Source organism: Anarrhichthys ocellatus, unplaced genomic scaffold (assembly GCF_004355925.1).
Source record: "Anarrhichthys ocellatus isolate YVR2014 unplaced genomic scaffold, GSC_Weel_1.0 scaffold17, whole genome shotgun sequence".
Lineage (NCBI taxonomy): Eukaryota > Metazoa > Chordata > Actinopteri > Perciformes > Anarhichadidae > Anarrhichthys > Anarrhichthys ocellatus.
In genome coordinates this window covers 3,971,233-3,999,060 of record NW_022280047.1, presented here as the reverse complement: position 1 = coordinate 3,999,060, position 27,828 = coordinate 3,971,233, and the positions used below count along the sequence as shown (strand labels likewise).

The following is a 27,828-nucleotide window of genomic DNA, read 5'->3' as shown; positions in this document are numbered from 1 at the left end:
AACACTGCACTGTTGTACAAAAACAGCACGGTGAATAAAAAATATCTCAGGCTCCCTTAGTCAATAAGTCTTTATAACTGCAAGCCACACACATTAATAGTCAGTCTGCACATTCATAATAGGTTTGCTGTCTTTTCCATTATTTATTCATGGCAAAAATGAAATAGCCTGCATGGTGTGGACACTAAATAGTCTACGTTTTCGATAGCTGACAGATGATAGCGGTCAATAAACAAAAAGGAGAACACTGTGCTTTCTGTTTGAGAGATAAGCACCCTCAGTGTAGTCGTCATCTGAAGAAAAAAGAAAAAAAATGACAGTGAAGCTACAGAGAAAGGATTTTTTTAAAATGGCAAATAATAAGTACGGAAATTATTATTTGTTTGTATGTGTGAGCAGATGCATGTGCGTGCGTGCATGTGGATGTGTGTTTTCCTGGTGGCTCATGTGATGACGTTAGGGCCGCGGCGCCCTGTCCTCTCATGGACGTTGGAGATCTTCAGTGCGATGGCGATGAGAGGACCCAGCACCACCTGCAGTGAAGAACATGTTCAGCAATGATAAAGAGGACTCCTGTGGACAGGTGTTGTAAAAAAAACACTAAACACAGTGCATCTGGTCCTTGTGCATAAATATATGTTACAGTTCTAATGCCACTGTGATGGCCATATCAAATAAATAAAAAATAAAAAAAATGTATTATTATTTATCTGTTATCTATACTGTTATTTATCTAGCTGCTATATATAAACTATATATATATAGTTTTGGGGTTGTTATAAGCATCCGTATAGCACAGCTTAAATACACATAACTAGGAGATTATGAGAGCATTGGTCTTAACACTGAGGCTCTCACATTAAATTACAGTGGTTCAAGCAGACCGTGTCTTTTTGTTTTGTTGTGCAACACAGCACATACGTGGTAGACATCATGTGAGTTTGGGGCCTAAAAACACGGTGCAGATAAACCGATAGCTAAACAGATTCCACAGCAGATAACTTCCTTTGACTTTGCCCTATGAAAACTGTTTCAACTAGCACGTCAAGAGGCATTCGCCTTGTTTGTCCACCAGTTCTTGTTACTTGCTAGAGATGATTAATTCGAACATTTTTGGGATGGTGGGGTAATAAAGACATTAGCTATGAGGACATGAGTTTCCTCATGACAGGTGTATAACCTGAGCTACATGCAGCTAAATATCTTGAAACATTTAAAACCTTCTTAAAAACATCTTAAAATAACTGGCCGCACTGCACATGTCACTAATATTGCTCAAGAATGCTATGATATGACTCAGGAGTTCTGTGTTATGTTGTTTTTGACCCTTCATTTCACAGGGTTGTGTGATGGAATACAACACACACACTTACACACACCATTTGGTATACCATATAGTAGGGTAAGGGGCAGAAGGATTAGGAATTTAATTTATGATCTAACATTAATGACGGATTGTCCAAGGGTTACGTGTAGGTCACACAACGCGGATGAGGGAAATGTAATGACAGGATTAAACAAATACATTTCACTGACTGAAATGATGCAACTAAAACCGTTCCGGTGTGTTTGTGTGTAACTCATCAATAGGTGGTCCATACTTGATGAATGGATTCACTTTTCCCGAGATTAGAAGTTGGGGATTTGAAATTTGACTTTGTGGTATCACTTTGAAGTTAAATCAGATTATAGTAGAAGACGAGTTTGATGATGTGTATGCTGTCCCATATGTTTTACATTCTTACACCTGAATTAAGTTTGAATTATGGTAATGCTCAAATGCAAACTTTCATGCTCCAGTTAGCATTTTGATGCAAGCTGAGGAGAAGTCATTGGTTGTCTTATGGCTTGTAGACAGAAGGGCACAAAGTGGGGTCATTAACCTCAGTAAGCACAGATTGTTGGATGAAGCTGTACGGTTAGGTGGCCAAACCTACTAAATGAGGCTGTCTCACCATCACGACTGCAGCTTTACAACCCCTGCGTATGGTTAAAGTACACTACCTATCCCAACATCCATAACCACACAAGAAGCTAGTGTTTCTAATCACTCCAAAGTCTACAGGTCAATTAGCAGGCGTTTCACAGCTTAGGCTGTTTCTGCAACCATTCGTGAAATTTCTTGTTGTTGTTCGATTCAATACGAACCACCGATCAACATTACACTTCAACTCAAGTGGCTTCTGGGGTGGTGAACACAAAAGAAGCGGTGATGGAAATGAATAGCACGAAGGAAGGAAAAAGGCAACTTCATGCAAAAATGATGCCAGCTGAACAAAAACAGGCGAGATGATTGGTTGTGTGTGGTAGTTTTCATTCATGTAGTTTTAAATATTTAGTAATCGGAATCGGAAATGTATCCCATCACTCAAAGAATGGTGTGCCAATTGTGAATCTATTATATGTATATTATATTAGGTCTCTACAGTCTACAGAACATAATATATACTGACAAGAGCACTGTCATCATAATGCATGACTTCTGCAACCGTCTCATATCATTCAATAAAGATTTGATATTATCTGTTTAATGGGGACTGGAATGCCAGAATACTGCATATCAAAAGACTGATTTTGGATGAGTGATCTTAGCTCGTGCCATTGTAAGGCGACAAAGCCTTTATGTGCACAAACAAACAGACACCGACACAGATCAGACACACCATCCCACTGTCTCCGTACCTGTGTCTCTCTGTTGTGTCTCTCGGGGTCTCTCTCGAAGCTCTCGGCGTAAATGCGGATGGTGGCACCCGTCCCTCCACCGCTCCCGCTCATCCGAAACACTAGGCGGGACGCATCAGTGAAGACGATCCTTAAACCCTAGAAATATACAAACCAATGTTCACATTGTCAATTGTTTTGTTTGTTTTTGTATTCAGCGCATGGTACATCTGCTTGATAAATTATCACAATGACTAATGGGTTGGAATGGCCATTGTCTAACAGAATCCTATTAGCACTGCATACTAAACTACACGTAGAACCTAATTCTACATATTAATTAAAATCACACCGTACAAATCTTTTAGTATCAGACGTATTGAAAGTGTATACACTCCTACAATTCAAATATGATTATTCAGAATTGTTCAATGATGTAAATTGGCAATACTGTTAATATAAAACAGGAAAAATGGTTAACGAGTCAGTAAAGAGAATAATTCTTAAATGTGCAGTAACTACAACCGTCCACTAGATGTCATTATGTGATTTGTTGGGACTGCGTTCAACTAGGACCTTGTTTACCCATAGTAATGTCTTTATGTTATGTAAGGTCATAACTACTACTAGTGTTCAGTGTAAGCCCAAGGAACTTTATAAACTACAGCCCCACATTGAGTTGGTTTAGCACCTCATAGACGTTGTATTTACACAGTTTCCCTAAAATTCTGACACCGGAGAACAATTCTACAGTTGAGGTTAAGTTCAGAGACTTAACAGTAGAAGCTTACTGTTAACTCTGTGAACTCAACATCTACATTTTCAAGACAAACAGGATATTGTTGCATTGGGGTAACCAACCACAACTCTTGCTAGCTGACGTAAGCAAGATAAGACTCTTTGACTAATGGATGTGTGATGGCTTTTATCTGTCCTAAATTCCACAGTGCCTCTTCCCTTATCCCACTGGAGCAAAAAACAAGCTCAGGGAAAAGACAGCAATGTGTTTTGAGAAAAAGCAAAGAGCACGAATAAGTAAAATGTCCCAATGGTTCTAACAAAACACACCTAATAGACACTTTTTACAGGAGGATCTGATCAACTTGACTGAGAGTAATTGTCCAAGGTAGTGCTGTCAAACCATTCAAATCATCATAAGGGCTAAAAAAAGTAGGCTGCTACATGCGTCTTGATATTGACAAATGATGTGTAGTTTATTCTTAGTATAGTACAGAAGAGTTTAACAAACTATTATAGGAGTAGAAAGTCAAGTGGGCGTACTGCCCCAGTATGACAGTGACCCCATCACAGACCAATTTACTCCTCTTCAAACTGTGACTCAGCTTCATAGTTTATAGACAGTCTTAATAAAAGTAAAGTAAAGCCCTCCTCATAATGAGTTTAGCTGTGTACCATGTCAGAGTCCAGGTGAGGAGAGACAGTGATAATGAAAGATGTCCTTCCGTCTGCCTGCCTGTCTTTCTATTTGTGAGTGTGTCAGCTCATCTCTAACAATAGAGAAGCAGTTATCAGGAGGCTGACTAATGCCTGTTAAAAACAATGTCCGCTGCAAAGTTCAGAGGCCCTGAGTGGGATCGCATACCAACCACAGTGTGTGTATGTCTGTTTCTGTCTATCTATTTAGTTATACAAAGGCAAAATGCAGTACATTTCTGGCCAAAATTGAGTGATGACCTGAACTTGACATCTGTTTTAATAGATACAAAATATTATAGCATAGAAATGTAAACATTCTATATACAAATTTGAGGTAAAAGCCAAACCTCTGAACTCTAGCTAGCTAGCTAATGTTACATAGCTCGCAAGAACGATATAGCTAGCTGGTGAGAAAGCCAGGGCTAGCCTTAGCTAAAGCTAAAACTACATTTACTTGTCCATTTTCCTTAGCTGTTATCTGTATATTGAATATATAAAAAGTTTCATCGACTGAAAATGGTAATTCAGTTTGTTGATTCAGTTATTAACTAATGAAGCCATAGTCATTTACAAAAAACACAGCTAAACTCGTGCTAAGTGTAGCTAGCTTAATTAGCAGATCGCAGTAATTGCCAAATCAGCCTCTGACTCTGGTGAAATTTAAGTGAGTTTGTGTAGCTAATCGCTTCCTTTTTATTCACATATTTATTTGTTCGTTTTGTATTGATTTCAATATGAATATCAATAGTATACAGACAGACACGCTTAACTTCCACAACTGTAAATGAGCAAAACCAAATATTTCTGACTTTTACTGAAAAAAAAAACACATTTTGTTGGTATATAGGCCTTCTCAAATTTTCCAAAAGTGCAGTATCTGCAATAGTGCAGTATCTGCATTTAGGTATTATGTAGGTTCTATGGCAATGATTTATATTTATCCACTATCTATCTGTCTGATATGCAGACAATGCAGAATTAGTTCAGTAGTCGACTACAAAAGGCTGCCATTCCACTGCTGTGTAAATCCCCCATGCTTTGTCTTGTGTGAGTGTGTGTGTGTGTGTGTGTGTGTGTGTGTGTGTGTGTGTGTGTGTGTGTGTGTGTTTATGTGCCAACTTGTCCCCCCCTTTAAACACACTTGCAGTGGAGAGACTGCAAGTGAGACGACAGCTGATATAATTCTGTCCTGGCAGGAATGTTTGCTGTACTGTAATAACACACACTGGGGTGACTGGGATGCTGAGGATTTGCCACTGAGGTTAAATCACATTTTGGGGTGACTGATTAACTAGCTGTGGAGCTGCTGTAACCATGGTAACACAGATAAGTAATCACAGCGGGACAGTGAGACCTTTATTGCTGTGAAGGTACATAAGGGGAAGTTGACGGACGAATTGCAGGTACTACCTTGCTGGCAAACACAAGTGTGAACATGTGGCCATGCAAGAGTATGCATGTGTTCACACTTATACACGGGACAACTGACAGTGCTTACACCAAAGTGCACAGTGTGTGTGTGTGCGTGTGTGTGTGTTTGTGTGTGTGTGTGTATCTGATGTTAGGCGGGGTAGAGGCTAAGAAGTGTCGACGCCAGGAATGAGTTTCCACACATTTCTGGGCAGAACAGAGGGAGTCAGCTGGGTAAACTTCACAGAATGTGAAAGGGAGGGAGAGAGGAGGGTATATGACCGAGAGTGTGTGTGTGTGTGTGTGTGTGTGTGTGTGCGTGCTGTTGTTATGTGTGTATGCATATGTTTATGGTTTGAAATTAATGATATACTATCATGTCCAAACATGGAACCTCTCTAATGAGACAACATTGAAGCTTAGTGGGTGGTCTAGCTCACAAAAGGCTGACGAGTGAGTGTTTGAAAGGGAGCACAGAGAAGGTGTTAGTGTGAGTGTGTGTGCATGTTTAAGATGCTTTCATGACCCCATGACAACTGAACGACCTGATTTGAAACACATTTTCGGATCCACCTCATTTTCCAGTTGGTTGATCTAAATTGCTACAGGTCTTGGGTCAGTGAAAAAAATAGGACCTAACAAACTGCATCTTAAGCCAGATGCTTACAAATACAACAAATCTCTGGTTTGAATATAGCGCCAGCAAAGTAAAGAATGTGCCTGTTACTTTTTTTTATTTTATTTTGGCCGTTGGGTAGCCATACTATGCAATATATTTGATAATATATGATACAGCACCACACTGGTCAACTCTTTTTGAATCTTAACAGGGCCTTTCGTATCTGTCCAAATATGGACCAGAGCCAGAAACATTGCACGAGTGGCATATGCTACCAGAACAATACACTTGAGACATGTTTATGTAGTTGCATGCTATTTAATGGTAACCATCACACAGAGGGTGAGACATTTCTATCAGGATAAGCAGGTATACAGCCAAAATGCATAATATTTATACATCATATTTTTTTTAAACTTTTCTACATAAAGAAAAAAAGACATACTGTAAGTAGATCTAGATTTTCAGTTCTAGCTCAAATATTAGAAAGATATCTACAAATATAGCTAAATTATTAGTGACGTTAAGCAGCTATAATATGACTGTTATGTTTATCTGTACTGTATGTATTATGAAAGTAATACTCCTTTTCCACTTGTCTAATTTCATTGGATTTATTTCTTTTCCATGTTCTATCTTCCCTCTCTTATCCCAGACTGACCTGGTTTCGAGCCACTGTTCCATCCACAGGGTCGATGTACTCGAAGTTGTCGGCCCTCTCCACGCTGTATATGTGGTCTCCCACGGCAAACTTCTGGCTGGTGAATGCTTTGTCTGTGATTACTGACTCCAGATCCCTCATCAGGTAAAAGGCTGCGCGTGGTTCCAGGCCTTCGTAGTCAAACCTGACAAGAACCAACACACAAACACATAGATGCTTAGTAGAACACTTACACGCCCACCATACACAGAAAAGGGAAATCTTTCAGGAAAACAATTTGTCTCAGATAAACATACATTTTTACAGCATTGCTTTTACTTAAAATGGCCCTAAACTGCTAGAGTTATCAGGGTGATTTATTGATTTTCCTCAAAATGATGACAGATATTTGTGTTTTGCGAACTGTTTTGGGATCTGGTCCTTGGCCTCTCCTGTATGGCCTCTCCATCTTCATGTTGTGGGAAATCTACATCAAATTAGGAACGCTCTCTGTGGGAACATGAAAAGCTGCAGCAACTGTCAGTGGGAACATTGACTGCAGGAACTATCTCTGCCTGTCACATGGGAGAGGTTAAAATAAGAACAACTGACAACCAGTGAGGAGGACTGGAAGAGAAATGGACGAAGGTGAAGCCTTGGAGACATATTTGGCTTTGGTAGGGATACAAAGGATTGAGACTTTTGGGAAAAGCAAAGTCAATCTAAGGGCTTGTTGATTGAGATGAATTCAATAATGATTCAAACAAGGAAAGTAACAATGTAGATAGACCAATAAATATCGGGTAATAATAAATAAATCACTGACTGAATTCATTATGAAAGCACAGCTCCATATTCAGAGAACTTATTTAGCTGATTACCTGCAGAAGTAGTTACGTCCAAACTTGGCCCAGTGTTCTCTGACGATCTGCTCCACACCCTGCTTCCTGGTGGCTATGATGGACAACCACACCAACACCGACCAGAGACCATCTTTCTCACGAATATGGTCTGAACCTGGAGGAGAAATTAAAAAAAAAACAAAATACCACAACTCTTAATAAACTTCTTATGCTTTGCGGAAATTCAGTCAGGACGCAAACACAAAAGCTAGACGGTGAGATAGCCAGGGCTAGCCTTAGCTAAAGCTAAAACCAAAGTCACTTTTTGACTTCAATATGTATTTCAATAATATACAGACAGACATCCAGAACAGATAATGTGCCGAATTAACAAGACATTCAAAATATACATTTTCAGTAATTATGAGAACATGGTAGCTTAGCTGAGCACAAAGATGCATTACAGTAGTTAGTGAGCTTTAGAGGCTGGTAGGCTACTAATTGTTTTTTTCCTTTGTACAGAGCCAAGCTAGCTGCTTCCCCACTGTTTCCCGTCTTTATGCTAAGCTGGCCATCTCCTGGCTCTAGCTCCATACTTAACAAGTTATTAGTGTGGTATCGAAAACTGGTAAAAACCTTCTTTGCCAATTTCACTAATTACTGAGAGCTCCAATTACAGGTTTGGAATCTTATCGTGTTTTGTTGAGACAATGGTGTAGTAATCCAACAATTTACAACAACCAAATGTAAAATAGTAGTTGAATTTTAACTTAGTATTCAACTCAACCCGATGTAATAACAGGTCAGGGAGAGTGCTTGGGCTTGGTGAAGAACATCCCCACACAAAAAAACATGTCTCCTGCTGCCCACCCTAAAACACACACGCCTACACACACACACACACACACACACACACACACACACACACACACACACATACACATACACGTACACACACACACACACACACACCAACAGAGGAGTAGTTCACACCCTCGATCAGCCTCCTTCACTGGGGAGTAATCACTCTGGTATCGAAAACAGCTGCACAGTAAAGGTATCTGCTAAGGGGGCACTTTGACATTTTAATAAGATTGAATATGTTAGTAATGTTTCCACGGCAGAGCTTGAAGCAGAAAAACAAACTCAGCGGTTGGGTGTCATTTTAAGCTACATGCACATTTATTTTACGAGAAGGACATGAAGGTATCATTACGTCTGTTTTATAGCATAAACAATTCTTCGCTTTTGTTTTCTCCACAGAACACTGACAACAAGAAGTGTACTTCCTTGCTCTAGGTCCAGCTCTAGTGGTATACAGCTGTTAGGAAACTGACAGTTGTCGTTATTTAATCCCTGTCTCACTGTCTGTCTACTTTTGTCTCACTCTCTGACACAGAGCGAGACAGAGTAGAATTTGCTAATCTAATCTTCATACCACCAAAGAACGAACAGAACTTTCCTACGACACTGTCGAATATTTTCTCTGTAGTGTTAGTCTTGTTAAAATAAAGTTACAATAAAGCTTAATAAACGGTGTAATGCTGCAACAAGGAAGCCCTAAAGTCAGAGCTGTAGATATCCCAATGTTTTGGGGGAGACTGATTTTAGTGGTCAAATCTTTTGTATGTTGCTATTGTCTTTTCAATTGGCCTTAAACTGTATGTCGTGTGAATTACCATTTTAAAATCCTGAAGCTGGCAACAATCACAAAACCTCCAAAACTTACGCAGCAAAGTTTGACAGAACTGGCAAAATTTAGACTTGCAAAAAATAGTTCATGCTGTGTTTGTCTGAATAAGTGTATGAGAGTCAGTAAAGAGCAGGAGTGGTGTACAGCTCTGATGATTTACTACTCAGGACTCTCTCTGAGCTTTTGGCCTTACATGGGTAGACAACGAGCAAGCTCCAGTAGTCCTCCGTGTTCTCTGCTCCTTCCATTTCTTTTCTTCCTCGTCAATACTTCTCATATTTAGACTCTCCCAACTCGCCCCCCCTTCTTTCCAGCTTTTCTTCAATCCTGTTCATACCTACTACCATTTTTCTTCTCACCTATAGAGCTTGTTCTTCCTTGTTCCCCTGGTTTTTAGAGCTAGATATCATCTCCAATTAAAAGCATGAATGAAGAAGGAATGTCAAAGAGAAGAGAAAAGATAAAAGTGAAATTAAAACAGCTGTAAACAGATAGAAGTGGGGAGGGCAAGAGCATAGGTGCGTGTATTATGTGTGCATGCACGTTGTTTATAATTTCTGAACGTGTATGTCTGCATCTACATTCACAGAAGTTGCCACTGGAATCCTGTCTTCATGTTGCAGCCATTCAGGGAGCCCCGTCTCCTTTTATAGCAGAAGAATGGGGATTATTTACACATGCAGTCAGGGTCACAGCCCTCACATCCATTACACGACTCTGACTGGAGCTACAGGCAGCGAGGATGCACTGCTTATAACCCTAGACCTGGAACAGGCTGCTGAGTGTGTGGAAAAGAGGGGAATGGGGACGATGATGCAGGTTTCAAACAACCCCTCGGGTTAGTCAAACTTATTTTGAGGATAAAACAAAAGTAAACAGTTGAAGTATTAAAATGATTACACAGAGAGATCTTTGTAAACATCGCGGTTTACAGCACCACTTTCTGGTTCAACTTTGACCTGAGGGTAGTGGGTGTCATATGGTGTGCAATTTGTGATTTGAGGATATATAAATAAAATGGACGGGAGCTCAATGTTTTTATTACCGACATTTCATCTGTGCTCTCCTTTCAGCTTCACCTCAAAATAAAGTGGTTTCGAAAATCTGGCTGTTGAGACAGATATTAGTACTGCATAAAAAAACACAAACCCACATTCATTTCATTGAGACCACGTTGCCGCTGCAGGTGTGCTGTGACAAAGTGCTATCACAAAAAGTTGAACCTGGCTCAACCCTTCCAGCAAAGCAATTCAACATCATTAGGCAATGCACCGTGTTGGGCACATTCCTGAAGGATAAAATGATTTCCACTTTAATAACTTTCCAGAGTTGTAAAATCCTGTCTTTATTCAAACTGCTGTGCAGTATTTTGGAATCTGATAAGCTTTTAAACCCATGGATCTACTTCAGACCAGGCTTTCTGGTCTCACAGTCTCTTAAACGTACCTACCAACGCAGCCATCACAACATCCAGTTACAGACTGTCCGAATGTCCGACCGCTTATGTTTCTTTGTCCGTTGGACGTCATTATAGTGATGTCACTGGTATTCCCAAGTTGCTGAAATAACTGATTAAAGTATTATCATAACTAATATCAAAGATTGCTATAAACTGCAATTTCCCTTTAATTTAGAGAGAAAATTGACTGACCACACTTATATTTCAGCAAGCCCCTAACAGTTAGCAGCAGCGGGCCAGTGCAGTCTTCTAGCGATGGCCTTGTTCGCAGAAACCTCAACAAAAGTTGCTGCTGAGGGGAGGGGATTTCTCAGTCGCACACCCGCTCACATTTTCCAAACAGGTCCAGGGATTTGAATCAGTGACCTTCTCCTCACACGCTAAAAGGCTACTCCTGCTTTGTGTCTGTAGTCGTCGGATTTCTGTTCCGATGACTTTGAGCATTGTCTTTATGAGTGGAGTGTGTTTTTTGGATTGTGAGTGAGTGGGCCGTAGCAGAAGAGATCGTACCTGTCCCAAAGCTCTCCTCCCCGCAGAGGGAACAACGCCCAGAATCCATCAGGTTCCCGAAGTACCTCCAGCCCGTGGGAGTCTCATACAGCGTCAGTTTCATGGCTTTGGCAACCCTACGAACATACGGAGAGAAACAAAGCTAGTACTTTATGCTCATAAACACACAATGTATTCATCTCTAATATCTAACGCCAGCCTTTCTCAGTTCTGATACAGAGATACAAACAATCCTCTGACCTTTTGAAATAAAGCAAACCAAATGTTGTATGACAAGTGTAATCTGCCACCAGCTCATCCAATAACTTAATAAGGCAAAGGCAGCAAGAATAAAGTGAGTTAACCTTTTAGCCGATGTTTGCTTTGAACCTGAGCCATATACTCGCATGGGGAGAGAAGCAGAGGCAGTGTGTGTGTGTGTGTGTGTGGGGGGGGGGGGGGGAGAGAGTTTATATGTTAGTGTGTATATCTGTATGTTTGGGTCCTGGGGACGGATAAAGGTGAACACATTGCAATATGTGGGAGGAGAGACATCACAAAGAATCAGACGAGAGGGGAAAAGGGCAAAGAGAAAGTCTAATAAAACTTGTCAGTGCAAATATACAGAGAAGTATTTGGCTGAATACAATGGAGCTACTGTAACATGATACAAAGCAGTACATTTTGAGAAGAGGGTTGACACGTTTGGATAAATTGAAATTAAAATAACACAATATCAAATAATAAACAAAATCAGCAGCAATTAAAAGAATCAGATCTTCTCACTTTGACATGGAGTTAAAGTCCCACCTCCTCTTCTAGCGGGCCTCTGTTCCACTTGCATCAACTAAAAAGCTTTTCATTGGGTTTTCTGAACTAAACTCACAATAATCCTTATAACCATGACAATTTACATTCAGCAACAACATGTGGGTCAGCCATTGGCACAGTGTCCAAGCAGTGTCGCGGGCAAGGTCGTAGCTATAGTTAAAGACACCAAGGCCATGTCCTAATTGTTGTTTCTGGAATCTGGAGGTTTCACTGACCTTTGGGAGAGTTCACATTCTACAGCTACGTGCACAAAGTATACACGGTGGACTAACCCTTATTTTAAAGGATGCTTTTTAATCAACATTTTTCTAATGAGAATAGTTCAAATGACCTCTTGAATGTGAAAGGAGTCTCACGTAGTGTTGAACCCACACAGCGTGTTATGGCCCAACTCTGCAGTCTCCCTCAGCTCTACGGAGCATTTCAGCAACTTTCACGTCATTGTTTTCAGTTTACGACGCGCAACTTATTTTGGTTCACTCTTAACGCTCTCATAGCATAGTTTCCAGCAGCAGCATGCAGCTGTTCTCCGCAAAAGAAGCTCTGATAAACCCACTGCACGCTATCTACTCAGCACCAAACAGCAGGTCAGACTAAGTTATCGACTAGCCGGTGAACATAGCGGAGCATTTAGCAGCTATTAAGAGCCGGATATTTTCCTCAGGAGCTATAAAAGAAGTGAGTATTCATCATCATAACGGAGAAATTCATCACGCCAACTGGATAAAGGTGATATGTTTGTGTTGTTTTTGTGTTGCTTATTACTGCCGCCCAGGATTGGCCAAACAATCACTTAATGCAAGTTTAAATGTAACTGTTTTTAGGTTAAGGCTTTTTTAAATTCTCAACAAGAAATTATCTTCCTGACAGTGTGGGGAAAAAAGCATTGAAACAGTATTTTGACTGCTGAATGCTAGCAAAATAACCATTGCTTTATCATTATTAATATGAGGCTCTTATATTTGTATTGTTCAGTGTCGTAATAGATGCCGATGCAGCTTAGATTATGGACAAAGAACCAAACTAAAATGTTTCATCTTTTCAGAAAAAGTGATTAAACACACTCTGCATGAGGAAGTCTATTGAGTCTGTGAAACATGTGAGAGGGTGGGCAATCTCTATAATATTGTATTATGAAAGTTACCATTCTAAGCCTGCTTGCATTGATATTTAGTCTGCAACAAAGATGACTGCTCAGTGTCCTCCCCAATCCCCACGCATCACTCCTCAACCACATCATCCCCACCTCCTCAGTAACTGCCGCGAAATGTAAACACAATATTCCCAGGACTCAGCTAAGAATGGCTGGAAGAAATATTCAACGCAACAAAACAGTTGTTGCTCCCTAAGAAACAAACATGTAGAGCTGCCAATCTCAAATGCTTAACTGTTGGATGCTGTTGGAATTCACAGTGCAATATATATATGCGGATGTGGGTGGGTTTCAGGGTTTTTTAAGTGGTCGTACACATCCACACTATCATCATGCACATAAATAAACTTATCAGTGCCCGGCACAGTTGTTTACATGAGAATGGGATAAAGTACCAAATAAGAGTAACCAACTGTATTCCCCTCTGGGGAAGCGAGAGCTAGAACAGAAAGCCTGGCATTCCTAAAGGAAAACAGAAACTCTGGCCTGATGAGCCTTTGACGTTTCAAACGGCACGTACACGACCAACATAAGCACTGAAACTGACCCCACCAGTGCTCCATTTGTGTTGCAAAAGTGTAGGGACCAAACAGTGTGAGAAAATCCTGTTTACTCAAGTTTGAGGATTGAACTGAACAACAGCATTAACACACTCAAACACACGTTATTGTCTGGTTTTAGATCCACCAGAATAAGCTTCCTTTGGAAATGAAATGGAGGCAAATGCATCCAATCATACTCAAACACAAGCACATTTATTGAGATACAGTACACTGTTTCAGGCCAGCCAGGCTCAGAGGGTTCTGCCTTTCTCTTCACAGGCTTTGCCAAAACAAAAAAATGCTGGCAGACACGAGGAATAAACTTGGAAGGTTTCTATTTAGGGCTGTAATCCCCCCCGTGTGTAGGTGTGACCTCTCAACTGTAAGGCTTTAAAGTCTGTTGATGTCCATTTTCTCACACTAGTAGAACATCACCATCATTGTCAATAAATGTGCCAAATCAAAATGGTTATAATACAAAGTGAATTTAAAAAGGTTTTAAACATGTATTTATCTATTCAAGTGGCGTACATCAGTTTCTGTACAGTATTTTTGTTCATTTTTGACAAGTAAGTCTCATGTTGGGTGAAGATCATGATGATTCTGACACTAAATGAGCTTGCTTTTATCTTTAAACTCATCTGGCTTTAACTTACAGAGATCTTGTAAGATGCCTGATGCATTTCTCTTCATGATGGGAGAGCACTATCAAAGACTGCCTTACGCCTTAAACTTAAGTTTCCGTATTGCATAAAAAAGCTCCTTGTTACGTTAATTTCTGTTGTTTTTCATTCGTAGGATGTCCTTGGTTTTGTTGCTTCTGTGCATGTTATGTGTAATTGTCTGTCCTGTTTTCTATGACATCAGGGACCACGTCGGAAAGAAGGGTTCAAACATTACATGTCATCCCTTGGATTGTTCTGTCTTCTTTATCCATAAATCAAATCAAAACCACTGCAGTGAGAGATACTACTACTACTATGACCAAAAAAAAAAACTTTCTGCAAGACCTCTCCTGTCAGTCTGATGAAATGAAATTGAACAGAGATAGAAAAAGGTCTGTCATGAGAATGATGCTTTGCCCCCATAAGGTGAAGGAGCAGACAGAGGTTTCATTAACATCATCCTCACTCTCTGGGCTCAAAGCTCAGGATTACAAACTCACACCACACACACATGCACACACACCTACAGTATGACTTCACAGATAATAAATACACACGTGTACACACTTATCAACCAATATCTCCTTTGTTTTCTCTCCATCTCTATCTTGTATGTATCAGGATATAGAACGGAGTAATGTGAGGTATGAAGAATCTGTGGAGTGAAATATTGCCAGCTTTTGGCCTTGGCTTGATATTTCACCAAACATAGCTTCCAGTGGCCTCTCTCTCCTCACCTCCCCCCTCTGAAGAGAGCTCACCCTGAACTTAAAAGCTTTAGGCTGGCATTCAGACAAAAAGTGCAGCATGCTGGAGCTTTACTTGGGCTTGAAATATTCTTCTTGACCTGAACCAGGAACCCTCACTGGACTACACATTAAAAGAAATGAAATGAATACCCTGAAGATGTTGCCATGGTGGCCAACACTGAAAATCCTAGAAAGTGAAGAACTTAAATGAAAGTTGAGATGATTTCTGTAAATGGTCATGGCTGTTACTTACATTGTTTTGCGTGATCAAAATACCTTTCTGACAGTGTTTCAAAACTGTTTTCTGGGCTTTTTTCAAAACCGTGTCAAAAATATAAATGTTTCATCTAATAATATTTTATCAGGGGGAGGAATGTGCTTGTTGGGTTAATGTTTAAGTTGGCTACCTTCTGCAGCTTGCTTCCTATCAAAATATTGGTGCATATTACAAAATGTGAGCAAGATGACAGGATTTCACATTTTTTCTAAGTAGGTTTATATTTTTAGCATTGCTCAGATTTTCAGCTCTACAAATAAACTAAACCGTGGCAACTTAACATTGGGACACAAGTCCAGCCCTACCAAAACACTGGTATGGTCTGGTTGGGATCATGCGGACTGCTCAGGACACACTTCTCAGTTTGAAACATCTTTACAACATGGGTTACGATTAAGAGTAGTAGTAGTAGTAGTATTAGTAGTCCAAATACAAACTTCTAAAAAACACCTAGCATAAAGTCAATTTAAATGAACATACTGTATATGGAACATAACTGGTGGTGTTGCTGAAGGGTTCTTGTTTGGTTTGTTAGACAAAAATAGTTGGTAACCAGTGCTCTATAATAGCACAATGACACATTGATGCCAAATCAGGCCAAAATGACTCTCATCTGTGCCAATCTATCGAGTTTATCATTTCTTGGTTTGTTTATCTAATTCTCCACCATGTTAGACAGATCCTTAAGTCCCGTGGAAACATTGGATGAGAGCTCTTGGTTGCCCACTGGGGTGCTGGAGTAGAGCCTCTTGACTTTAAAGTCCCACACGGGAGTGGCGGTCCTTCTGTCACTGTCGCAGGTTTAGGGGATGGCTGGTCATTCAAATGGGCTTCTTGCACCTCTGCAGTTCCTCATCCTATCCCCTGCTGTTCTTTGAAAGTCTGCAGACCTCTTTGGATTTCTTCCTTTTGCAGGGGCTTCCCAAACAATTGTGTCAATGTTGGTGACTTTCAGGTCACATTGACACGTCTTTGTTGCGTAGCGTACGGTGGAGGTCCCCAGCAAAGGTGTCTCTGCTTGAGAAATGTGGGCATGGATGGGATCTTTGCTCGGCAAAGTACATCGACAGTACATCCCTGTTGGGCACCTCATTATGCAACGCACATGAAAAATATTATACAAATACCACAATACTCAATGGGCGCGTATTATGAACATGAATCCATAAAAAGCACACTCTGGAGTAGTAGCATATCATGTCTTACAAGGGCTTAAGCATAGGCAGATGTGCGAAACAATACAGTCTTTTGATTGATCTTGATCATCCTAGTAACCAGCATAACAGAAATAACAAACAATAACAAACAGCATTTAACATTTGACCACTCCACTTCGCCGTGCTAATCAACGATTCAGTACAAGTCAGACTTCATCCTGGTAACGGGCACACCAGCAGCTCAGCCCTCTCTTCTCCCTACATCCTCCCATCCCCTGGAACGGTTAAAAGAGAGGCAGATGTTTCCTTTAGCAAAGTTTCCCCTCCCCACCTTCTCTTCCTCCGACCCCTCCCTCCCTCCCTCTCTGCATCAGCCTTGACTTGTTGTATTTGCACAGAGAGACACAACACAGTCCGACGGACACCCTCAGCCTACTCGAGATTTTACACCTTAAACTCCGGCCTCCTGTCCATCTGAACCCAGCTTCTCTCTGTCGTTCGACCTTATTTCCTCTGGACACACACAACTACATACAGTCCGTAAACCGGTACATTTATCAAGGCTTTTATAACACAGTTTGCTTGACTATGCATAAACACACGGCAGGGAGGACTACTCAGTCTAAACACTCTGCATACAGACACACACAGGGGCCACTGGCTCTCCTAAAAAGGCCTACACTTGGATCGACTCCAGGGTCTGACACCACACTGGTAAGTACGTCGACACTTCCTGGAGTTTGTCGAAGACATGCAGATATGAACATTCTGCTTCCAAAGACAGCGGTGTTACACTAGGAACTTAAGGGGTGGTTAGGAAGCTGAACAAAGTGACGCTGTCCTGCTACAAGACCAGTAACTATCAGATAAATGCTCATTGAATAGGTAAGTGTGCTTTGCATAAGCCCACATACCCTGGAGTATGCTGGGGAATATTGGGTTTAACAAGGAAAAAATGAAAATCTTACATAATGTAATTTAATTCTGACGAAGCTCTTCAGAAAGCCCAGAGCATGATATTATCTGTAGTTTAGGTATTATCTGTGATAGACATCATACTGTAAGGTAATTTTACTTCTCGAGAGATTGCACAACCGAGATTCCAGGAAATTAAATTTAGGCTTTTATCAATACAAAAAAGGCAAATGCTGAGAAAATAGACAAAGAGAGATGAAGGAGATATTTTTAGTCGTAACTGATGAAAAGGCCATTTTATCTACAGTAAGTGTGTGTGTGTGTGTGTGTGTGTGCTGTATGAGAGGGCCATTGCTCAAGGTTGTAGCGGGACATGTGACATTTGTGTCTCAGGTCTCAGCCAGTGTGTGTGTGTGTGTGTGTGTGTGTGTGTGTGTGTTTGTGTGTGTTGGTGTGTGTTGGAGTCTCTACCAATAATTCTGTCTGTGATGTAACATCCTACTTCACATATTTAAGCTTCACTTGTAACTGTGAAACCCAGAGAGATCGGGATCGGCAGTGAGGTCACTTCCTTAATGTCTGCCAGTGCTAATAATGCACACACACACACACACACACACATATACATGAATCCTGCTCATACAACGAGTCAGTGATTTACTAAATGTTTCAGTGTACGATACCAATATGAGAAATAGTTTGATGTTCACCACTGTAAATTATTACCTGAATTTCACAGGCTTTAACTGTGATATTTCACAATACATGTACTTTTAATGTGAAATCAATGCAGTTGGACTATTAACCAGGACATTTTAAATCAAGATTGAAGACTTTTCTGTTTGCTGCTGCCTTTAATTGAACCAGATTCAATTAATATATTAATCAATTTCCTGCATTTCTGCATTTTACTACTGTATTTTATTTCTTACACTGTTTTTATTGTTTCAATGAATGTTCTTAATTGTTTTTAAATCTACTTTTCTTTTGCCTTATGTTTTGATGCTTTTAATGGTTTTATGTGAAGCACTTTGAATTACCTTGTTGTTGAAATGTGCTATACAAATAAACTTGCCTTGCCTTGCCTTTAGTTTGAACTTCCTGAAGCATTGTGGGATTACTATACTGTAAATCTACGACAAACTGCTTGAATTATCTGATGGGTATTTTACTGTAAAATCCCAGTTCAAAGCAGCAATGCTACAGCAACATACTGCTATATCACAGTAATTTGATGTTACGACTGACTGTGAAATCACAATATAATAGGCAAAAGACAATGATCAATATTTTTCCCCAAAAAAATATACTTTGATAATGCAAAATCTTTGCATATGAATACAGTTCTTATGAGACACAGTTGCACATGCACGCGTTCTTCTTTCTATATTCTTCAGATAGGAGACCAATATTGGATTTTCACAGCAAATTAAGAAAAATTAATAGTTTCCTTTTTAAAATGAAACACTCACATAATATTTTGTAATAGTTTTTATGAACTCAAGTGATATTTTATGGAGAAAACTAAAAATTGCATGAACACTGAATCTTTTCTGGTTCCCTCATCGTATTAAATGACACACTTCCTCCGTTGAGCAGCATTCTGCTGAAACCTCACTGGGGTGCAGTGCTGGGATCCCTCCTCCTGGATGATCACATCCTCTCACTCAGCACCCTCTGCTCGCCTCTAGTCTTACATAACGGACAATATTTATAGGCAGTGAGTAAATGTGTGTGTGTGTGTGTGTGTGTCGGGAGGTGTTTGTATGTGATCTCACAGCCTTATTCATAGTGGGCGAGTCTTAATCAGAGATTGGGCTGCTGCAGGAGTTTGTGGAGAGAGGTCGAGGTGGTGTGACGGTAAAACCCCTTAGATCTCAACGTAAACCGCAGCAGCACATATGGTGCCTACATGATGAAATATCTATTGCCCAAAAGATTTGAAATCCTTTTTCGACCAATTATCCAATGACAATTGTACACCTGGTCTAGGTTGACTATATATGTGTTTTTGCCTTGTGTCTTTTTCCACTTTGACTCTGATAAAAACACAGTAGAGTCAAAACATTGGTCTGATTGCACTGTTAAAGGCTGCAAATCAATCAGACTACTCCTGTCCCTTTTTACCCTTGGACACTTTGGATCTACTGAGTGTGTGTGTGTGTGTGTGTGTGTGTGTGTGTGTGTGTGTGTGTGCGCGCGCGCGTTAGTGTGTGTTGTACCTGTCGAGGGCCATGCTGGTGGCCATACTCCTGGCAAAGCCCTTGACTCCCAGCTGTCTGAAGTAGGGGACGGTGGAGAGGTTGGCAGCCATGATGGCCACCGAGTCTGCTGGGTTCACAAAGAAGCCGTTTTCTCCGAGGATCATGTACCGGTCCTGACAACAGCACAGTACAATACCATAGAAAGTGAGTCTACTTATTAGTGTAATAAAGTGATCTTAAACTTGACAAAGAATAAGGCTGGTGATCTTCTATATTTTACTGACTGTCAACTCATACCATGAAGAGACCAAAACTAACAATGAATTTATCCTACTAGCTTATTTCTATGTCTCACAGACTTCTTTGTTGTCCTAATAATTCTGCATATAGTACATGAATTCAATACATTATGAGTGTAAATCCTTTCAGCTAACAGTTGCAAAGCATAGCCATTGGGTTGCCATAAACATCAGTAAAGTTGGATTTGCAGTTCTGCTGCAAAGAGAAATGTTTGACACAAATAATTGAAAAACTTTTTTTTCCCGACAATCACAATCACTCTTTCAAGTTCGGCGGATATTAGTTACGGTATTATGTAACAGTAACCTTCACACAGTAAGATTACAACCACTGGTGCTAATGACTGTGAAGACAGCGATCCTGGTGGGAGAAACAGAGCAGATATGACATAATTCTCCTGATGCTAAGCTAATTTACTCAGCCAAGGGTGTGTAGGTGTGTTCATATGTGTGTGTGTGTGTGTGTGTGTGTGTGCGTGTGTGTGTGCGCAGTAGAAATGACTATTGGATGACATGGTGGAAAAAGTGAGCTGCTTGTTGGATCATCGTGGATACAGAATTATTCAGCCCCGTTGCTTGTCTTCCTGTTATCAATGAGCAAACAATAACAAATAAAAAATAAATAAGGCTCTCTCTGGTATCTATGGGTGGAGTCTAATGACACAGAATTAGTCATAATCAGTTAAATTAAAAAAATCGGAATAGTTCACAGTTGTGAAAAAACATGGTTGTACTTTGTTTTACCTCGGGTAGAAAACTATTAGCCCTTTTTGGGGATGTGTTCCTCTACTACAAGAGAACAAAGTGAATTTGACACATGACATATAAACGCTTCAAATTGACATTAAAAAACGTTTAATATCCCCTCCAGGCATGTTTTAAGACAGAAATCAGACGTCTTACCCCATCTGCATCAAATGCAGCTCCACAGCCAAAGTCCCCTCCTTTCATGGCATCGACCAGAGAGGTGGCGTAGGTCAGGCTGGGCTCTGGAGGTCGACCACCAAAGTCCTCCAGGGGGACACAGTTGACAGCGGAGTTAGCAGGAGCTCCCAACTCATCGCACAGGATCCTGCGTACATAGGGGCCCATCACTGTAACACAACGTGAGGAGAGGAGAAAAGACAGAAACAGTTTGATCTCCAGTAACATTTACAACAGCTCAGGCGCTATGTAAGGTAGAGGATGAATTGTCTGACCTCCGTTCATGGCATCTATGTGTATCTTGAGCTGATCTGGTCCTGTGAGAAGACTTTTAATGGCATTGAAGTCAAAGATGCTTCTCAGCAGCTGTAGATACACCTCAACTGAGTCTACGATCTCCACTAGAAACACGGAGAAGAGATTCTTAGTACCGGATGGCAATGTGTTTGTTTGTATGTATTTAGGAAAGAGGAAAACAGCGAGTGAGCGTCGTACCTCTGAAAGGTTTGAACTTGTTCTCCAGGTCAAATTCTTGTCTTCCCAGCCTCGACAGGTCAATGCGGAGATCGGGGCAGATTGCATACTCCTCGAGCGTCCGGCTCACTTGGTAGATCCTCTCCATTACTGTGTCCGAAGACGGGCCTACCACGCAAAGAAAGACATACATGAATATGTGTAAACGTACCGAACACTGTCATTTTTGTCCAGTGAAAAAACAAGCGATCCCTGACTTCACAGATGGTTTCAATCCCCTACCTTTGACTTGAAAAAGCAACTGGGAGAATCAGAAAACAAGCACTCTTTGTCAGTGCTCACCTCCATTTGCCACATTGAACTTGATTCCAAAGTCTCCAGCGGGGCCTCCGGGGTTGTGACTAGCTGTCAGGATGATCCCGCCGATGGCCTTGATCTTCCTGATGATGCAGGAAACAGCAGGCGTGGACAGGAGGCCGTTGTGACCGATTACCAGACGACCGATCTGCACGGAGCAGATTTTAAACAGGAGCAACGTCAGTTGCACATCAATCCAGGCAGTCACCTATTGCTATAATGTTTTCTAAGAAGCTAATGAAATGAAGCAGGAAAAAAACTGCTGTCAGGGGAAGTGTTTCTTCAGATCGCTGTGACGCAAAAAATAGAAGAAAAGAAAACTATGCTGACCTGAAAAAGTTCAAGAGCCCATCTGTCCAACTGGGTCTAAAAGCAACACGGGCTCAAAGCACTGCATCATTCTACAGGTGACTAACTGACAGGCAGCTTTAAAACAGCAAAATGATCTGCCTCAAGAGGGTGCCGAAATAACAGAGCTGCACTCGCTATTTATAATGTGTATGCTACTTTTAAAGTGGTAATACCACCAGCATCCCATAATTCCCCTGCATATCAGCTATTCTAAATAAAAGTATCCTCACTGGAGAGGAATTTATTCTCCCGACGTCAGTGTATCCTCCCAACATCCGGCATGTTGCATGTGTGTATATAAAGACAGGGAAAGGGAGGGACTACACTAAGATATGTACATTTAGTCTTCATAGTATTGTGTGTAATGAATGAGCTATAGAACATGTATAAAGCAATCCATTATTTCCCACTATGTTTACATTTAAGTCAGTAATAGTGTAAGAGAGATAGTCCCTGCACTTGGTGGGTTATCTGCAAGTGTTGTCTGACTTTTGTTTCATTGCCATATGACAGGGGATCCCCGAAGCATAAAGTTCGGCCCTGGAGAGGTGGAAAGGCGAGAGGGGGGGGGGGGGGGGACATACGTCGGCAGGAAAATAGAGCAGGATGGATGGAAGTGCTGATAAGGCCGACACCAAGAGACACTTGGCTTGGCCAGCAGAAAAAAAAACAGACTGATCTCAAAAACAAATTATATTCCCTTCAGATTTTCCTTTGGATCCTCTCCAAAGCAATCACAAAGACCTCAGAGCAAGCGTTTTAACATGAGCTGCCTCATTTATCTGCTGCCGACACTTTAGAGTTCACACGCATTTTGGACGGGTTTGTGTGTGCCAGTACCACAGATTATTACTTTTCCCTAAAGTGACGCGGTTGTGTCTGTATGAGGATGAGCTAACGTGATAACGTGAGCCGTGATTGTAATGCTAAAGAAAACGTTGACCAATGCAATATGTGGGATTTAAAAATCCAAAGTCCAACTAACCAGCCTATGTTTTCTAAAAGTTGTGGAGCAATCTGCTGACAGCATTTATCAGCCTAATAACTTAAAGGTCACCTAATCACTGTTCTTATGGGTTGCAGCCCTTAAATCAATGTTTAGGTGCATGTCTATATGAGTTGAGAGCACTTCAATAGAAGAGGGATTTTCCACTTCTCGGACTTTAATTTCTTTTTTTACTTTTAAAGACTCGGAGACATATAACTATACACTATCTTACAAGAAAAATGAAACTATTAGGGAAAAAAGCATCATTTTGTTCGTTTTTTCATATTTCCTACTCTGGTAATGATCTCGCGACCCTCGGGGTTGTGAACCACTGGGCTTCAGCCAAAATGTGCACTTCTTTGAGTAAAACAGGTTCATTAAGTTGAAGTCCCTTTTTCTTCATTGCAGCAATAAGCAGCTATCACATTTGGATTTACTTTCATAACTGATTACTTGCAACAACTCCTATTAGAGATATACTACCATATATTCATTTCACTTTTAGTTTTAACAAGCAAAAATGTCAGACTCATGCATAGTTGGGAGGGTTTCCAGTATGTTGATATGTTGGAACAAATGCTTCCCTGTCTCTGTGGGCCTATGTCGGGACTGTGGGTCACCCCCCCTCCCTATTTCTTACCCCATTGGCAGCTGCCATCTGCACTATCACCTCGGTGGCAGCTCGGCTGAAGTAGCGGCCGTCGCTGCCCACCACCATGGTGCAGCCCTGTCGGTCCCGCAGGTCGATGGAGGACAGCACGCTCTGGACGTAGTTCTGCAGGTAGTTCTTCTTCCCCTCGAACACCGCCGTCTTCCTCCGCAGCCCGTTGGTGCCGGGCCGCTGGTCGTCGAAGGGGGCGGTTTGGACCGTCACCACCGGGATGGGGCTCGTCTCCATCCTCCTTTTGATGGGACCCAGCGGGGGGGGGGGGGATGCCGATCAAACCAACGGAAGTTAGTTACTGAAGTTTGGCTTCTGCTGGTTTCCGACCACAGAGTCACGGCAGCTTTGTTGTCATGTGGCGAACTAGCGGCACAAAGATGGACCTCGTGGGCCTGTAAAAGTGAAGTTACAGTCGTTGTGTCCCCGCCCGAGGAGAAGGAGAGCAGTGACAGCAGTCCCACGCAGGGATGAAAACACACCCAGACAAAAAAGCCCCTCGGCAATGTACGTGGACGCCCTTCAGAGCTGCATCCCTCAGTAACATTCAGCAAAACTCTCCTCTAGCTGTTAGACAACTCCCTCTTTTCCTAATAAGCCCGAACAACTGACTACAAGAGAAAAAAAAAAAAGCAGGGAGGGACAGAATCTTCAAGGCCCACAATCAGCTGAGCCTCCGGCCAAAAATAGACCGTTGACTGATGGCGGGGAGGAATTGTGTCCGGACCCTTTCTGCAACCGGACACTGCTCGTGTCTGTGCCGTCCACACTGCCCGGTATGAAGGCGCGAGCCGTGACTGTAGTCACTTCTAGGAGTTTATAAGTGAGGGAATGACAGCACTGAACTAAACTCCTTTAAATGTTTCATTTGAAACTTGTTTCAGGATCTACAGTTCTCTCAGCTCTCTTGCAGGATCTATGTTAGTGTGTTAGTATGTTAGTGTGGCTTTTTAATGCAAAACAAAAAGGAATCGAATCAGTGACAGTACATTTTTTTATTTGCTGCTACACGTGCAGGTTAGGCCATCAGCAGAAGGCTGCGGCAGTCTGCGTTATGTCTGCGCCATTATTTGGTAAACAGTGCGACCTTGTGGCCTGAAGAAAGAACTGAACTTTTCTTATACATTTAAAAGAGCGCTTATGATGTTTCACAGAACCTTTATTCTAACTGAACAGATGTTTTAATGTTTTTTTAAATAATTTATGTCATTGTATAAATTATAATTACTTTACCAATTTTAACTACATGTGTGAGCTTTCAATGTGTTATAATATATGCAGATGTTTATTTTAAAAAACATACAAATCTCATATCAGCGAGTTTTTGTTTTTTTTAGCTATTGAAGAGAACTGATATCATCCTTACTACTCTGCTGGTTGGAACATGTGTTTAAAGTTATTTTCCCCCCATAAGTCCAGTCAAATGATTGTAAAGAGAAGTTTTGAATGGTATTTAAGGATGGGTCGACTTCTTTAATAGTTTATAAATATCACTAAGAAAATATATGGACGTGAATGGACTTGACTGGGAGGATGTGGGCTTGTTAATTGAAATGTTTGCCTTCAGTAAAGATATTGTGACTTCGGTAAAGCGAATGAAACTGACACCTGCTGCATCATCTCAAGTTAACAAAATCGTAATATGTTTTTGACTTCATAATGTAGACAGAAGCACTAATATCAGGTGATTTTTCTAGTAGGCTGTTGTTATAATAATAATAATATCATAATAACTCCACTGCGCCCCGATCCCAAACAGTTATGTACAAACTGCAAATGGCTGCTTTAACTAACCGAATAAAGAGCTTGGAACATTACAGATGTTTTTCAGACATTTATTTTTGACACGTTAATTACTAACAAAAACACAACGATGGATTAAACAGCAACAAGTCTCAGAAATATATATATATATTACCACTCTTCTTATTTACAGGGATTTCTTTAAAGACATAACTTTGAATGTCAACGCACATAAATATCATGCAATTAAAACATTTCTTTAAGAAATGAGCCACACCAACGTGTCTTCACATAACACCAGACACACAGACACTGAAGGCTTCAACAGTGATGGTAAGAGAGTCTGAGACGCTCGTTTCTTAAAGGAGCAGTGCTCAGCACGGCAGGGGAGCAGAACAGAGTCCTGGGAGCCTGCAGGAGCGTCGGAACCAAACATCCCGACATGAGATGACCGTACCCGAGGGCGCTGCGAGGGCTCTGTTGTGGGTTTTGGTTCTGTGGACCAACGGGGGAGGGTTTGCTCATGATGCTGTCAATGCTGAAGGAGCACTTTGCCTGCGGGCCAGGCTTTGGCTCAGCGGGTTGTGTTGCGCAAAGCCGCGCTCTGAAGTCTTTAGGCCCACTGCACTTCCCGTGACTGTTCAAAGTCTGTGGTAGAAGGTGATATGAGGAGGGAGGCATCATGATGCCCTCCACAGGCATGTATCGGATAGGAGCAGCGGGCGGGGGGCTTACCTGGCCCTGGACGCAGTACGGTTGCCCGTACGGCCGGTAGCAGTTCAAGTTGGAATAAAACACAAGTCCGTCTTTGCCAAACTCGGGCTGGTTTCTCTTGAAGCGCTTCCTTCGCCGAAGGAAGCTTCCGTTGTCGAACATGTCCTCTGAGGCGGGGTCCAGAGACCAGTAGTTGCCTTTGCCCGGGTTGCCAGGCTCCCTCGGGATCTTGATGAAACAGTCGTTGAGGGAGAGGTTGTGCCTGATGGAGTTCTGCCACGCGGGGAACTTGTCTCTGTAGTATGGAAACTTGTTGCTGATGAAGTCACAGATGTCGCTCAGCGTCAGCTTCTTTACCGGGCTCTGCAGGATGGCCATGGTGATGAGGGCGATGTAGGAGTAGGGAGGCTTTACTGAGCTGCTCTGGGCTTTCCTGGACGGCGGTGCGTCTGCGCAGAAACTGTTCTCGCTCTCCCCGGAGGAGTCCGGCTCTGAAGAGTCAAATTCAGCACCGGATTCTGCCGAGGACCCGGGGTCCGTAGAGCACTCACTTCGATTCAAGCGCCCGTGGCTAGGCTCATCCTCCCCAACTATGTCAATCTCATCCACTTCCAAAGGCAAAGCAGCGTGTTGGGAAGCTTCAAACTCACTGGACAGAGTCATGGTCACACGCGGAATGTTCAAAAACGTGTAAAAAAAACACAACTGTGCCAAAGATGCATTAATAGATCACCTGCGTAAAAACCAAGAGGCCCCTATTCGTGCGTAAAAGCGCATCAACCGCCTGGTTCTTCTCAAACCTCGTGTAACGATTTACTGTGGAAAGGCGGTCTGACGCTTTATATGCTGGGAGACCACTGTCCTGTAGGCCAGTCCCATTAACCCTCTGGACCTATCAGAGTGGTCCCTCGCCGTGGGGAGCCAGAGGAGGCAAGCACACAGATGGGGGGGCTCGGGTAGTCCTGAAGTGCGCACGGCCTACTCATGCAAAGGAAGCTGAAATTGTTGTATTTGAGCCAATATGGCAAAGTATTTCATTCCATTTGTTAAACGGCAAGAGTGAGTGACAACACAACATTACATATAATAAAAACATGTCAAAAATAATTGTTTTTAAAACATGCCACGATTAGTATCGATCCCTACAGTGCTCATTACTTTTTGCACTCCTGCAGCACACTCAGTGCACATTCACGATGGTTGGTGTGCGCGCCAACCAACATGTATGCGTTTGACGATGCTAAAGTTGACCCCTGGTATTTTAATCATCTGATATTACAGAACACACAGCAGCACAGTCGGAGGTGGGGTGTTCTTGGGAGTTTTAACACCACGCCTAGTCAGCGCTAAGAAACCAAGTGTCCCCCATCCCTCGGAACCCCCGCGGGTTCGTTTAGTTTGCCACCTCTGGATGCCCGCAGGTGGTGTGACCATGAAAATGGCCGTGGCAGAGCTCCCCGCAGCCAGCGGAGAAAAGAGGCAATAGTCGCCTTAACGAGGCCATCAGCATCAGAATAGAGTAGGAAACGGCTCAGCTGAACGGTGCGCTCTGGGCTACAGGGCTCAGCTCGGCT

General features: G+C 41.8%; 2 protein-coding genes across 2 annotated transcripts; both read right to left on the bottom strand.

Moving 5' to 3' along the window:
• Nucleotides 1-361: 361 nt before the first annotated feature.
• pgm5 (phosphoglucomutase 5) lies at nucleotides 362-24,488 on the bottom strand. Its single transcript, XM_031856532.1, has 11 exons — nucleotides 23,777-24,488; nucleotides 21,783-21,945; nucleotides 21,462-21,608; nucleotides 21,242-21,367; nucleotides 20,946-21,136; nucleotides 19,762-19,916; nucleotides 11,272-11,387; nucleotides 7,649-7,784; nucleotides 6,789-6,972; nucleotides 2,683-2,820; nucleotides 362-533 (listed from the first exon to the last, which is right to left on the bottom strand). The coding sequence occupies exons 1-11, from the start codon at nucleotides 24,032-24,034 to the stop codon at nucleotides 444-446; spliced, it is 1,704 nt and encodes a 567-aa protein (XP_031712392.1). The 5' UTR covers nucleotides 24,035-24,488; the 3' UTR covers nucleotides 362-443.
• A 1,373-nt stretch (nucleotides 24,489-25,861) lies between these two features.
• Nucleotides 25,862-26,917, bottom strand: foxd5 (forkhead box D5). The gene has a single exon (XM_031856533.1). The coding sequence runs from the start codon at nucleotides 26,915-26,917 to the stop codon at nucleotides 25,862-25,864; it is 1,056 nt and encodes a 351-aa protein (XP_031712393.1).
• Between the last annotated feature and the right edge of the window lie 911 nt (nucleotides 26,918-27,828).

What these genes read in the sequence shown, in the direction of transcription:
- pgm5 (XM_031856532.1), bottom strand. Translation starts at nt 24,034, where the DNA reads ATGGAGACGAGCCCCATCCCGGTGGTGACGGTCCAAACCGCCCCCTTC. An exon ending in CTGCATTTGATGCAGATGGG is followed by an intron (nt 19,917 to 20,945) that starts GTAAGACGTCTG and finishes TGCTGTTGTCAG; the next exon opens with GACCGGTACATGATCCTCGG. An exon ending in GAACAGTGGCTCGAAACCAG is followed by an intron (nt 2,821 to 6,788) that starts GTCAGTCTGGGA and finishes GTATATTTCTAG; the next exon opens with GGTTTAAGGATCGTCTTCAC.
- foxd5 (XM_031856533.1), bottom strand. Translation starts at nt 26,917, where the DNA reads ATGACTCTGTCCAGTGAGTTTGAAGCTTCCCAACACGCTGCTTTGCCT.